The 16347-nt window shown below is 31.1% G+C and overlaps 1 protein-coding gene across 1 annotated transcript in view; it reads left to right on the forward strand.

Annotated features, from left to right (window-relative positions):
- The first annotated feature begins 6824 nt into the window (after positions 1 to 6824).
- Positions 6825 to 16347, forward strand: part of LOC108912465 — a 41794-nt gene continuing 32271 nt past the window's right edge. Inside the window, exon 1 of the mRNA XM_018717696.2 lies at positions 6825 to 6966. Within this exon, the coding sequence (XP_018573212.1) occupies positions 6943 to 6966 (24 nt within the window). The 5' untranslated portion in view covers positions 6825 to 6942. The remainder of the gene's footprint in view (positions 6967 to 16347) is intronic.

Below are 16347 nucleotides of genomic sequence, written 5' to 3' on the forward strand. Positions count from 1 at the left end.
TTATTCACCTTATTATCCTCGTCACCTATTCACTTATTCACTCATTTACTCATTCACTTATTTACTTAATAACTTGTTCACTTATTCACTTATTCACTTATTCGCTTAAGTATTTACTTATTATTTCTTCGGTTGCTTGCTTATTTACCTGGTTATGTATTTAAATATTTAAGTCGTTTCTTGGTTTGAAAACGAAAACAGGTTGATTTTTAGTGATGAGCATTTTTTTATTTACCTGCTTTTTCTAGTGTGATCATCATTAGTTTTACAACTGTTTACATCGTCCTCCTCTTTCTAAAATCGTCCACCTACAAGTTTTCCTTACTAACCTAGGGAACCATTGGTCCACAGTTGGTAACATCTGTCTTGATCGTAAATTCAAATCAATTTTCTTCATGGTACTAAGGATGATGGGTATAAACAGTGCCGGATTAACCGTGAGGCTCATGAGGCGCGCGCTTCAGGGCCCGGTGGCCTCAAGGGCCCGCTCGCACCCGTTCCGTCGAGAAATTTTACTCTTTTTAACTAATATCTATAGAAACAAATTTTTCAGTATCCTACACTTTGATTTCTTATTTTAAATGACTGGTTTGCCACTCCTCATCCTCGCCGATCTTTGATTTACCCAGGCCCTACTAACTGAATTTTGTGTATATTTTAAGAGTTTATATTTTTGTTTTCATTATTTTGTTTTTGTTTATTGTTTTTCTTGTTTCATAGTTTAATAATAAAAATAAAAAAAAATGTTATCATGTATTTTTCCTTAACGTTAACATTTGTGATTCTGATTTTCCTACTAAACGAAAATTTAAAAAACAAAACAATAACGAAACCGTAGTTACGTACCTACGCTTTTGTGGCTCATATTGTCTCATGACGAAACTACCTATTTCGTTAATTTGATTGCATAGCCACACAAAACCCTCCTAACCTCAAAAAACAGGTCAAAAATAGCAAAAATTCACGAAAAAGTGCTAGGAAAAATGCAAAAGAATGTTTTTTCTATGTTCAAATGTTTATTTATACGGTTAAAACCCCGCCGAACGTGAATCCGCGGTCAAAATTGATGGTTCTTTTTCTAACATCAAAAAAACAGGTCAATTAAAGTCAGATATCACGAATTTTCAAAAAATAACAGATTCGCGCCAAATTTGGTATACGGGGGTTTTCGGGGTCGCTGATCACGTATCCGAGGCCAATTTTGCAAATTTCAAGATGGCGGATCAAAGACGGCCGAACAAATTTTCAAAAAATAACATTCGTGCCAAATTTGGTATACGGCGCTTTTCGAGGTCGCTGATCACGGATTAGGGGTCAGGTTTGCGAAATTCATTTAGTAATATTTTTGTTTAATTTATAACCTGAGTACCCAATCATGTTTTAACCTTCTTGAAGTACATAGGTAATTGATTAAATTTTTAAAATCGAATTTTGTAAATCCGTTCTCGGATTCGTGATCAGTGACCCCGAAAACCCCCGTATACCAAATTTGGAGCGAACCTGTTATTTTTTTAAATTTTGATCATCCATCTTGGCTCCGCCATCTTGAATTTTGAAAAATTGACCTCGGATCCACGATCAGCGACCCCGAAAACCCCCGTATACCAAATTTGGCGCGAATCTGTTATTTTTTGAAAATTCGTGATATCTGACCTAAATTGACCCGTTCTTTTAGGTTAGAAAAAGAACCATCAATTCTGACCGCGGATTCACATTCGGCGGGGTTTTAACCATATAAATGAACATTTGAATATAGAAAAAAAATGTTTTGTATTTTCCTAGCACTCTTTCGTGAATTTTTGCTATTTTTGACCTGCTTTTTGATGTTAGGAAATTCCTGTGATGTGATAGCTCAATTCTGACACCGGATTCGTGATCAGGAGGCAAAAATACTACGGATAACATATGTCGCACGAAAAGTACAGACAACTTCTTTTTTGTGTGGCTGTGTTGTCGGAAGCTGCAAAAATACTATTAAAGCAGTCATTTTCCAAATATTTTCTGGGTGACAAACCCCACCCCGCACCCCACTCTCGATTTCTATCCTATATAGGGGGCCCGCCAAACCCTTGCGCCTCAGGGCCAAAAACACTGTTAATCCGGCTCTGGGTATAAATGTCGTTAGTGATTTAATGAGCAAATTCTGTTCAAATTGTTTGCAATGCGTGTCCACGTTAAATAAGACCTAAGGCCAGAGACATATTATTTGTGAGATATATTTTAAATATTAGATAGCACAAAATATTGCTCCTTCTGAATGTTTGGATATGAGGCAAAACTTTCTGTGATTGTTTTTGTATCTCTAAAATTAGAGAAAGCACTTTAGTGATTCTTTATAAAAAGTTTCAACACATATGTGAGTACCTTTCAGATGTTCTTGTTCCAAATTTCCTAGAAAATGTATACAAATTGAATTTAAAAAAAAATACAGTTACAGTACATTTAAAGTTACAGTCCCTGGGAAGGAGCTACTGATAATCAATTTACAAAAATTTAATAAAACAAAAAAGAACAAATAATTATTTGAACAATATAAAATCTGAACGAAAATCATTCATTCTTTTTGTGATGCGAGCTTTACCATTTCCGATATTAGCAGAAACACACATTTCTATAATTCTGTATATTATTGTATATCATATCATGTATCAACATATTATTTTCTCATTCTCAAAAAAATTTTACAATGTGATCTCAGCTGAACTAAAATCTTTCTTAATGAAAAAAACCTTAATTTCACATGTACAGGAAACCGGTTGGCATAAACCTTCGAAGTTACGCATACCTATTATTGTTTGACCTGTACCTACTTACAGCCTAAAATTTAAATATGTCCCCATATTTGTTAAACTTGTGGGTGTCACATTAAACAATGTAGGTTTTGTCCTCAGTTGTAGGTTAATAATATGAATGCCTTAGGTTCTGCAATGTGATACATCGTACACTATTTCAGTTAAGAATAAAAGGTACAAATTTATCTTCTGTAAGGTTCCTGCAGCAAAATTTATGCATGTTGACTATATTATCATTATCTATAGTGTTAGAAAGTTAATGAAGATCGAAAATCGATACTATAAAGTATACATAAGGTTCGCCTTGAGAAATTATGGTATTTAGACTTGACAATATTTCTCCAAAAAAAAAAACAGGCAGATTTAATGGTATTTGTCCGAAAATATAGATAACTTTTTAAAAGACGGAGTACGTCATTTCTAATTTTAAGAAATGAGGTATAATTTTGTATTTTTTGGGAAAAATTTTATTACGATTTCCATTCATACGAAGAATTTTTCGGGATAAAAATTTTGCCCTAGTTCTCGTTCTCGCGTCCAGGTGAATTTTGAGGTGGAATCTTTGAACCATTTCGAGAGCAATAACCAATTATTGAGAACACTAAACTTTAAACAAAATATGGTGTAAGTAAAACAATAAGTAAAATAGGTCTTAAATGGTAAGCTACATACATCAACTGTGTGTAAGATTAAGAAAAGTTGAATATGGGTATTTCTCAATACGAGAAAATATAGATTTATATAATTTGCTCAAGTCATATTATTTATTTGCTCCAATATTTATTTATGACAAATATTTTTAGGTAGTTAAAACTCTGTGCTATATTATTACGCCACAAATTAATGCCTACTGAACAACTAGCACAATTTTCTACACACGCTCAGTAAAAACACACTGGGTGATCACAAGATTAATATGATTGGTTGAGCCAAATCCAGTCATGTAATATCACACTTTTAATCGTAAATCAAATATAAAAAAAATACATAAAGGATTAGGATTACACATTTTAAAATGTAGAAGTACTACATAAAAGGTACTGAAAAGTGTAATTCTACACTATGTATCGTGTATATTCAATTTATATATATTTTATGTGTATACAAATATGTCCTATATGAATTCCCATAATTTTTATCACCCCACAGAACCTAGCAAAGTGTGGCAAGAAAAAAACAAATGCTTAATATTTTTTATTCGTTCATGTACTTTCTGAAAGTCTGCAGATAAACGGGAATATTCCTTGGTGTACACCAAAAATAAATTGATTCCCACAAAAAATGATGATTAATATAAATAATGATTATTGATTAGATATAACCAAAAATAGATTTTTGTGAAAATTCAAAGTTAGGTATATCCACAAATTTAAACCCAGAATTTTTATTAAGAGATCATTTCGTAGTCACCTAGTACAGTTCTCGTATAACACTCTGTGTAGTTTTAGTTTCGAAATATTTCCAAAATTTTTATAAATTTACATAAGTATGCTACACATATACATAATTTTTAATCATGTATTATAATATGAATGGTTACAATATATTATTATTCATATATGCAAATTGCTGCCATGACAGGTTGCATAAAATTTATAAACTATATGAGAAAATGAGCACACAATTTATAATATACAGCACAAATTAGCACAGAACATGCACATAATTCTCGAACAGTTAAAATCATAAATTTAATCAAAATATTAACATATATAATATACTGCACAAATAAATCAGTTCTTAACTGCTCTGCAAAAGAACCTGATGTGTTAAATATAGCTTCGTGCATCCTTTTCCATGAAAATTTGGCATACCATGGAACAATTAGATACGAGGCGTTAAGGAAAATAAAATGTGTACGTTACGTACAATTTGCATGTATTATTTAGTCTATTTTACTCGAAAACGGTATATTTTATAGAAGTTGAACGAGAGTACCTATCTTTTTAATACAAAAAGCATTACATTTTGAATTTACTGTGGTCCAATAGATCTTTTTAGTAGTGACGTCACATACGCCAAATTATAGGCAACCCCGTAGTGCACATTGTCATGAAGAATTTCTCAATATTTTTACTAGATCGATTTTCGACCCTATGTACTTTGGACATGTGCCAAAAAATGGCTTCTTTGTCAAGACCTTAAATATTGCGATATCCCTGCAATATTAGAAATATTTAAGAAGTTTCCCCAAGTGACAAACTAATAGAATTATAGATTTTTTTATATTTAAATTTATAGAACAATATTGACTTTTATAGTAATTAATAAATTAAAATTATATCAAAGTTACTGAGTATGCGCATTAAAGATAATTTCAATAATTTCATGTAAGCGAAGTAGCCTCGCAACAGGATATCATACAAGGAAAGTTTGGTTATGGTTAAAAGTACGTCTATAATAAACCACTTGAAGAAAAAACACACGATAAACGCGCTGACACAGTACAACACGAAGAAAAACAAGAACAATACTTAGTAGAACTAGAAAATGGCAAAATTAAACAAAACAAGAAAAATGATGAATGACAGCGATAACATATCAACAAGAGCTCACCTGTGTATGAGGCTATTCTTTCCGAGAATGAGCATTAGGAATAACAAGGCTAATGTCAAATTTTTACTTTATTTAAATTTAGGAATATTCTTTTATAACGTAAGTTTTAAGCACATTAGTGTAGGTATCTACATATTTTACGAAACACGTGTTGGTTGCTCTTAAATACTTCCGAATCCTTGTAAAAATAAATTAATTTTAAGTTGTTTATTTTTATAGTATCTATGTAAATAGTACACAAAGGTCAAATTCGGTCTGTGCAATTTCAACTATGACAATTTGTTGCGGGTTGCCTAAATATCTGACGTCACACTAAAAAAGTCTATTATAAAAATAATTTCTACCAAAAAAGTTAGGGCTAGAATCCTAGGTTGATCCTGTTTAACACACTCCTGAATAAAATGGATAAATTTCGTGTACATTTTCGAATTCAGCATAAAAAGTTGATTAAGTGTTAAAAATTTCATTAATTTGTCTAGGACCGTTTCGACAATATTCAACAAAAGTCATCTTCAGGGCCGATCCTTTAAGAGGCACTAGCTCCGTTAGAGTCCACTGATCGACCTATGTTTATATGAACTTTTCGTCCTACTTTTTGCCGTAGAATTACCCCCCGGAATATTTGCTCCTAATTTCCGGACACCCTGAGTACCTATTTAAAATATTATTATAATTCAATTTATTATTCTCCAGCTTGTCGCAATTCATTGATGCTAGTAGTTAGTACAATATACAGACTAATCAGGGCTAATCTTAGGACACGTGGATGATCGAAGACATTACTCTTTCATATAAATAATCGTAAACCCTAAACCTCTACATCATAAACTCTAAACCCTGTTATCGAGGTATAATCAAGACTGTATTTGTAAACAAAAAATAGAACTAGGTGTGTTTCAAATTTTTTTCATTCTCAATCACAGTCAAACAAATGACTACTTTATTTTATTTTAGAAACTGTGAGATTCTGCTAATACCTACATCCCAATTTTGACCTTACTTTAACCTACATAAATGATATTTTAATTTTACATATTCAGACATTGGCAATAAAAAGCTCTTCATCGTGCATTTGTCCATTGTTTGGGAACCCAGATGCTTTTTCTTGAGTTTTACAAATAATTTGTGACTTTTTCTCATAAAAGTATCTTAAACTCCTACAAGATTTAGAAGAGGTCTAAAAAAAGCATTGTAAAGAGATTCAAATTGCCTATGTACCTTTCAGCTAATAAAGTGGGATTTAGATAATATCTAATGCTACTGGAAACTCATCTGAATACAATCGCTTCAAAAACTGATAACTGAAAGGAGCAGCAGCGGAACGCTTCCGTGACGAAGAGGCCGTCGACTGCAGCAATCTGGCGCTTGCAACCTCACTAATGGGCAGATGGAACTATGCGGATACCGTTACTCGTAACGACTGCTTCAGGTGTATCTACACGGTAATCAAGTCCGGCCAACAGTTCTTGGCGATCGTGTCTAATAAGCGCACGGAACGTTCTATCGGTGTTCGCTGGTGCTATTAATTCTGTTGCGGTGTGTTGACAGGAATTCTCTGTGATTTTTACCGGTGCTAGACGAGAACGGCTCGAAAATGGTCAAGTGGGGATTCGCCATTGTAAGTGCATGCAAACCTCTGATTTCCAAAAATTGTGAAAAGCAGTTTCCATGGATAGAGCAGATTACTGAAAATCTCTAAATATACACTAGTAGCATAGGATTTTGTTTTCTTTATCTTTTAATTGATTTTGTAATCTACATCACAGTAATCGAACTAAAGCTTAGATAAAGAAAGAGAGAGATAAATTATTTGATGGTACCCTACCCGAATATTTTGTCGGTGCATTCTTCGACTAAAAATAAGAAAAAAGTTTGGGTGGGCATAAAATAATTCCCTTTTTTTCTACGAAACCGTTTAGGATAAAATAATTAAATTTAAAATTTGATGATAATATCAAATTTTCATTCCAATGGTCAAGAAATAATATCTAAATTTTAGTCAGAGGCGATTTAAACTTGGAGCATTTTCTCTAAATTATGTTCCAACTAGTTGGTGTGTAACCTTCGCACAGTTTGATTTAAAAAAAAATGAAATTATAGTATAGGCAATTTTACAGTAAAAATTGTCTTTTGAATCATTTCGATAGGTTGGGAGTTGGCACAGTTTGGGAGTAAAATTGATTTAGAAATTACCTATATTACATGACACGAAAACACCTATTCTACATTCTCAACCCTTTGAATTGATGGTAAAACATAACATAGAAAATAGAGATGTCGATTATTTAGAAATCTGAAAATTTAATAAATTTGGTTATAATAATATTGTACGATATTAGTGCTATTATAGCGTTACGGAATGTGGAGAAATAACAATATTTCAAAAACTTACAAAAGTCAAGATAAGTAAAACCAGTAAACAGGAGTACAAGAAATCAATGTTTGATCGTTATAATAACTAAATTACACGAAAAAAAATGCTACGAAAATTCACACTATTAATTATAATACAACTGGTCACAAAGTTGTGTGAAATTTCGACATTCACTTTGTGACTTTGTTTTTACAGTTGTGAAACTATTGCCAACAAATTATAGATATCCTTAAATTTGTAAACAATATTTTAGGAAAGTATGCGTTTTTTTGGCAATGTTTTCGGCGTATATCATTCTCTATCTATATTTATAAACTTACTATGTATATAATACATTGAATTAGATCCATATCTAGATTAGATCCAGATTAGACAAAGATTGTTAACAATTTAACAACATAGATTAGAACTATTTTTAACGAATATAATTTTTAAATCAATTTCTCAATGGCTCACCATTTTTCGTGTACACATACAAACTACCCGTCTGCAGCAACACGAGATTTCAAAATGAAAGTGATGATTAGTAGCACACGTATTTATTATAGATTTCGGTACACTAACTCCGATACTGTTATCAAAATTTTATCCTTTTTCAAAATCTGTTTGAGAATGTCACGTTTATTTCTCTATGACAATTGTCTCCTTTTTTATAATTGAAAAATATATCACATTATGGCCATATTGATTCTCTAACAGATTATTTTTTATAATCGAAATATTTTAAGTATACAGGGTGTTTATTAATTGAATGCCGATACTTAAGGTTGTGAATCCTTGGGACATTTTAAGAAGAAAAATTAATATCAACATTTGTCCTAAACATCTTAATTTTTGAGCTGCAGGGTGTTATAGTTTTAAGAAAAAATGTACTTTTTTATTATAATTTTCTTATCACTCCAGATATTTTTATGAAATTTTGTACACACCTATTAATCATTAAGGAGCATTGTTTGATGTCAAAATGTTTTAAAATCTTTGCCAATGACGTCCGTACGAGGTTTGAACTAAACATTTTTGAAGAAAAAAATGGTACGCCACTGCTTTTTCTAAAACCTAAAATTATTTTTAAAATCTCCATTTATTTTACAGCAAATTCGGTCCCTAGACTTACTCTCGTACGACGCACCATTTGTACGTAAAAAAATGAAAACCAAAAAAAGTTTTTCCCCAAGTTCATTGAGACTGCTTTTGATATTTTGTTGCCATTTTGTAGACACCCACCATGCGTGGAAACACTTTTTGTGGGGCAAAAATTAATTTTCTACTTTCACAAATGACGTTCACGTAGGCATAATAAATGTTTGGATAGAAAAAACGGTAAGCTCATTAAATGCCCCCCTAAATCAAATGAAATAAAAATTGGTAGGCTGGGTAAAGTGTCATAATGTATTTATTATGTATTTACAATAGTTGTTGAAAGTGTCCTCCACCCACACGTATGCAAGCATCTACTCTTTTTCGCATAGACTGACGTACATTTTCAAAAATTCCTTGTGTCTTATGGTTTGGCAGCATACTATTATACGATTTCGTAACTTTTCTTCGTAACTTTGATTCAACAATTGCAAAAGGGTTTTCATCCGCCCACAAATGGTTATTATGGAAATTTCGTATTGAGTTTCGAGAAAAACTAGCTTCATCGGTAAAAAGAATGTACCTGTCANGGACATATGTTGATATTAAGTTTTCTTCTTAAAATGACTCAAGGATTCACACCCTTAAGTATCGGCATTCAATTAATAAACACCCTGTATATAGTAATTCTATAAATTTGCAACACCATTGTCATCTACTAAAAAAAATGAGTAAAAAAAGGTATCTTTCCAGAACGCACAGTAAAGTCTTATCTGTATGCAAATAATACTACTTACAACTAATTAAATAAGAATATTAGTTAAATAAAATCCAGAAATAAATTGCTCATTCTAGAAAATTCGGGATATAATGTATGAAACTTTCTTCAATTTGCATCGAGAAAGGAAACGAAATTATCGAATCCACTAATTATATTTAATTTGTCCCAGGATATTAGTAAAACTGTAGTATCATCTATGTGCAGTTATTAAACATTTGACCTAGATTGTTTTAAATCCTATGGACAGTCACAGTCTATTGATCAATTAAAAACTGTTTCTTATACAGTTATTTGCTAGATTTTGGAGAGTATATAAAGCTTCAATATTAATTTTTCATTATCTACGCTAAAGAAAAGGAGGATATAATGTTTAAAAATTGAAGAAATTAAGCGTACATCAAATTACATTTCTATTTAAATCTCACATTGATAAGACGGTAAAGAATCAAAAGTTTCATTACTATTTTTGTGAAGATAAATTGAGTTGAAATATACAATGAAACTATATTTGATATAAGAAAATTTTAAATATACATATATTAATTACGTAAATATCCCAAGTACGATTTCTAATCGCTGAGATATTTAGTTATTGATTTTTATTGCACAATTAATAAAATTTACTTTGTCTTACTGGCATATAATAAAACATTTGTTCTTTATAATATATTTCTGCTTATAATTTGATAATCAGTGGAAATTAAAGATGAACATACTACATGGTGTGACTCTTGTTTAGAGTACATACATATAAATAAAAATAATAAATACAAATATTGGCCAGCTATAAATATATAAATCAGAGTAATACGTAATACTTGTGAAGAATTATACTACAATTTTTAGAAAATATTCAAAATTTCATTTTAAGGCCATCTTTGTACGTTGCTTATACTTGAAAAAGCTCTATGTATACATAAGGACCAATTATGAAATTTTAATTTGTTTGCAGTTATCTCTTGTACGTACCATCCCATACTGAAATTGATGAATACTTAAGTAACTATATTTCTTGTAGATTTAAGTCAAACTGTATCTGAATGTAAATATTTTGCCGAGATCATTGTATTGGAATGCAAATTTTGTTGCTGTTATGTTTGGATCTATTTACTCTCGAAATATAATCTCCTTACTTAAATTATTAGCTATTGTAGCACTGAACTCAGGTTTAAGTTACTGTTAAACGTGCCAGATAATGTTATTTGTCAATATTGAGTAAGCCAGAGAAAGCATGACCTGATCCAACACCCAATAGAGATTTTTATAATTACTAACTATTTTATTATAATCCAGTTCTGTCTGAAAAATAACGTTTACCCGATTGACTGACCTAGAAAATGAAGAAGAAACCACAGTTAAATAATTATTTTATGAATTTACTTTATCATTTACTAGTTTCGTCATTATAATTTTATTACAAGTAATTTTATATAAAGTACCTAAGTAGGTTGTGATTAAGTACCACAACTCAAAAATTTATTTCAAAATTTTGCGTTATCAATTTTGGATATGTAGAATATGGGAATATGGCTCACTAAAAACGGGCTATACATTTTTTTGAAAAGCATTTTTTGGAACGCGTCATTCGAATCAGTTTTTTCATATGCATAGCACTCTTTTAGATGTACTTAGTGAACTAGCTACAGTGGACAATCCTTAACCTGCTGTGATTGTTTTAGACGAGGTTTTTATGAAAATTACATTTTTATTGAAAATCTGTCTATGGAGCCTTAATCAGCATCACTTAAAACCCTATATTCCAAATTTCATTAATTTATAATGCAGAATATAAAGGGTGTAAGAAGTTTGACTGCCATTACTTCAGCATGAGATGGAGTAATCATAAATGAACAAAAAAGTTGTATATTACAGGGGCGTAAGATTAACATTTTTCAAAATACAGCGAGTATTAATATTGGGGAGTTTCATCACAACGGCAACGGGACAACAGCGCTTAACTTGCTGATGCGCACCACGTATACACGCGGCAGACTTGTCCTACGGAAAAAATGTAAACAACTATTATTGTGAAGCATTTAGTAAATTTCAAGACAATTGTTTTCCAGTTTTTAAATAGATAAAATAAAATCTATCGATTTTGTAGTACGAAAATAGTGTTGTGCTTAAATGTTAGCTAGAATTTTAGTAATTATGAATCTCTTAAAACAGGAACTTAACTTTTATTCAAATTATATATTTGAAAAATATGTAATTAAAGTACCCAAAGATTCACGTCGTCCAAATAATTAAATTTATATAAAAAAATATTAAACGTATCGTGGGTAACAAAAAAATTTTAGAGGGGTATCCTTATTCTTACTGAGCCATACTGGATGTTATATATATAAAGACTGTCCATAAATTATCGCAAGAAGTAATTTTGATAGAAAACACAGACTTTCAATTAAAAATTGTAAAATTTTTATTGATTCATAAAGTGAGTATACAATATTGCTTGTATCGGATAAATGGCCTCCATGGCTTTGCTGGCACATAGTAAATGCTGCTAAATTTCGTTGACACAGCGCTCAATTTCCTCCTTCAAAGTGTGGTTGATCATAGACTTATTGGCATAAACCTTATACTTCCAAAAACCTCATAGAAAAAAGTCCAACGGCGTTAAATCGCATGATCTTATCGGCCAATTCTGATCAGCAAGAGGGGAAATTACACGACCAGCAAATTACTAATGCAGTAATTCAATTATTTCTCGGGCTGTATGGCATTTTGCACTCTCTTGTTGAAACCGCATGTCGTCTACATCCGTGTCTTGCAATTTAGGGACAAAAACTGGATTATCATGTTGCGATAACGAACATCATTAACTGTTATTGCCTGACCAGCCGCATTTTTGAAAAAGAATGCCTCCAGCCCAAAATTAGCATCAAACAGTGGCATGTTGTGCATGCATTTGTTTCTCAACAATCACTCGTGGATTTCTTGAACTCCAAATGCTACAATTTTGTCCATTAGCGATGCTATCAAGATGAAAATGCGCCTCATCGCTGAAGATGATTTTATTCGAAAAATCGGCATCTATTTGTTGTTCCATAATCCAATCGACGAACTCTCTTCGCTCTGCATGGTCAGGAAGCTTCAGTTTTTGAGTCAATTCAACTTTGTAAGTATGAAGATGCAAATCTTTCGTGAGAATACGCTGTAGAGAACTTCTCGAAATGTCCAAATGTTGACAACGGTGCTGCTTTGATATTCCTGGACTCTCAGTAACATCCTCACGAACTGCTTTGATGTTTTGTGTTGAATAACTTGTTGAAGGATGGCCAGAGTGTTTAAGTTCACTTATTGATCCGTAGATATTAGACTAATTTTAATTCAAAGAACATGTGTTGGAATTTTGTAAATACCGTATACAGGCTATTACAAATTTGCTTCTCACTACAGGGATCTCGGAAACGGTAAGAGATACGAAGTAGCTTAAATGGGGGCAAACAAGGCTGACATGTCATATACAGGCTGTTACAAATTCGCTTCACACTACAGGGATCTTGAAAACGGTAAGAGATACAAACTAGCTTAAAGGGGGGCAAAGTTGCGTAATCAGGGGACCAACATTATGCCTCCAAAAAATCAAGGCTAAAATTATTAGTTTTCGAAATATTTGAAAAAACCCGAAATTTTAGAAATCCGTTTGTTTCATTTCCGCCTTGTTTGAGGTGCTATTGAAAAAAGTAGAACACTTTCTCATGGCCACTTTTTGCTCTCTATCGAATGGCATAATCAATTTTTATATGTAACGTTTCGTCTCTCTAGGACCATCATCAACTAAATTTTTTTAAATCCGACCCTAGAAATTTTATTACATTTTTTGCAAGCCTTCATGACCCCCAATATTGTACTGCCTCAGACCGAACCAGATTCAGACGTTTTCAAATTTATCTAAATTTTTTATTTAGAATTCTTTGTTTATTGAATTATCGTACACTGTAAGTGTCGTTAGACCCTGTGAAATCCATCTAGTTATTTAAATTATTACCACCACGCATTAAAATAAAACATTATCAGATTTTTATTCCCTTGTTCATAGTTACTTCTAGGCTTCTCGAGTGCACAAAATTCAAACAAATTCCCATCTATTTTTTTTCATATATTCATATTTATTCATACAAATACATCTGACATGTCTTTCACAGTTGCGGTTACAGATATAATAAATTCCGATAATATTACGTTGATCTTCATTTTCAACCTTTGCCAAAACGAAAATGTTTTTGAACATTTACTGAAATTTCTTAAAGAATAATATTCAGTTGGCGTTTTGATTGTTCGTACGCATTTTTAATAATTAATTTGTCATAATAAAATTAAAGTTGTAATAATGTTTTAATTTTGAGGCAACAACTTATTGAGTTATGTATGACCAAGTGATGGTAATAGTTATTAATAATAAATGTTTTATTGATTTCCAAAATTTCGGTTTTTTTTTCAAATATTTCGAAAACTAATCGTGTTAGCCTTGCTTTTTTAGAGGCATAACGTTGGTCCCCTGATTACGCAACTTTTACCCCATTTAAGCTACTTCGTACTTCTTACCGTTTCTGAGATTCCCGTCGTGAGAAGCGAATTTGTAACAGCCTGTATATTAGACTAATTTTAATTCAAAGAACATGTGTTATAATTTTGTAAAGGGCTTATAAAGAAAATCGGTATATCGTTCTACAAATAAAATAATTTTGTTTAAAAAAATTAAAGTAGACTTTTTTGTCGCGCATTTTGTACATATTTCATTTAACCTCAATTTAATACACAGCTACTAATACCGCTGGATTTAATCTGCATTTTAATAATAAAGGCTGTGGACTACAAACAGAAATGTTAACCTAGTAACCTATTGTCATCGTAAATAGATACAGTTTTCCTATGAAATTCCGTCGAAATACGTATAACTGACATAAGGCAAATGAGATGAACACCTTATATCGGTTTGAATTTATATGTAGTAATCAATTGAAATTATTTATCATAAATAAATATACATTTTAATGAATGACGTTTTGTATATATTGCAATAGTAATGTTTTTAGCTAAGCTTATTTAAAATTTAATATGACTAAATTTTGATGTTTTCATCTAAAAAATGATTCAGAACTAAAAAAAATGAATTATTCTAAAAAACATTTCTTTTAATTCAATTTTCTTTTTATTTTTACTTTCTTATTTGAGTATGACCTGTCAGTCCATCTGAGATACCAAAGTTCGCTAAAATAATTATTTTTATTGATATTTTCATTGATATCAGCTTTTGAATACATTGACAGCTTATTTAAATATGTTGGTAAAATTATTAGAAGCTAAATTAGCGGATAATAAAACATTGGATTAATAAGCACGCTATCCTGGAACTTCCAAACTTCACAAACAAAAAATGCTTTCCGTACTTTTCTTAACTAACATTCTTCTCTCTTTCATCAAATAATACAATTGCTACAATTTTTTCAAAACTAATTGAAACTAATTAATGTTATGACCAATTATCCCTAAGAATTATAACTATATGATAACAGTAAACCTTCCTGTAGTAAACTATTAAAGGAAAACTTATTTTCAGTAACAGTTAGTTAGTTCTTATTTTAGCACGTACACAACTGAAAAGTACTGATTTACATCAAAATTTGTTTTCTGTCTGTGAACACATCTATGGCAGTCTTGTTTAAGTGGCCAGATTATTTAATATTTACGATAAAATGATCTACAGACATCAAATAAACCAAGAACAGTAAAAATAAAGTTACAGCAACTAAACAAAAGTTAAGTTACATAACTATTATAATAGTTCTATTTGCTTTGCATTTGATGATATTCCGCATTTCATATAATGCTTCCGGATAGGAAAACATAATTGTCCATATACCTTTCTTAATATTACGTAACTATCTTGACATGCTACGCAGTCGTACAGATTCGAATTAAAAGGTATTATTAATAAACTTTCTAAAATTGCTAAAATTAGAATGAGCAAGAAGCAAGCAAATAGTGCAGCATTAAGAGTATTGTACATACATCCATCACAGATTCAATTAATTGTTTTTAAATCAATTATGTATCATGCATTGAACTCGCATAAAACTTATTTTTACAAAGTGTGCATTTTCATTCAATTGCCTAGCAAATTTATCGATTGATGGAAGCAATGAAATGTGGACTTAAAGGTTTTAAAATCATTTTAAACTAATTAATGAAAATATTGACGTATGTACAGGGTGGGCCATTAGTGTGAGAAAGTAAAATAACTCCCTTGTTATTTCTAATACAGAAAAAGTGTATATAAAAGTTGTACAGAATCAAAAAACCTAAAGGACAAAATTAATTTGAAACACACGGGGAGATGAGTAAAAACGGGACACGCCAAATATTACATTTTTTAAATGGAACACCTTGTATATTTTTAAACATAGGTATGGATTTCTGAGAAAATTCTATCTATGGCAATATAAACATTTTAACATTTTAATGTGGTGTTGCCAAGTTATGTAGAAAATTCTTCGAATCTTGGAAGAAACATGACCTCGAATAAGTTGTATTAACTTTCAACTACTAGCACTTGGCGCAAAAATATTTGACAAAGTTATAGGCAAATGTTAGGCAAAGACTCCTATATTAGCTAATATCGATATTTTTTACAGGACGTATTATATAATAGGGTCATTTTAGGAAAGTTCAAACTTGATTTTCTAAATTTTTCAAATGGAACACCCTGTATTTTATTGCTCTATTTTATTTACATATCAGTCCACTTCAACTTTTATTAA

The sequence above is a fragment of the Anoplophora glabripennis genome, unplaced genomic scaffold (assembly GCF_000390285.2).
Source record: "Anoplophora glabripennis isolate ALB-LARVAE unplaced genomic scaffold, Agla_2.0 scaffold785, whole genome shotgun sequence".
Lineage (NCBI taxonomy): Eukaryota > Metazoa > Arthropoda > Insecta > Coleoptera > Cerambycidae > Anoplophora > Anoplophora glabripennis.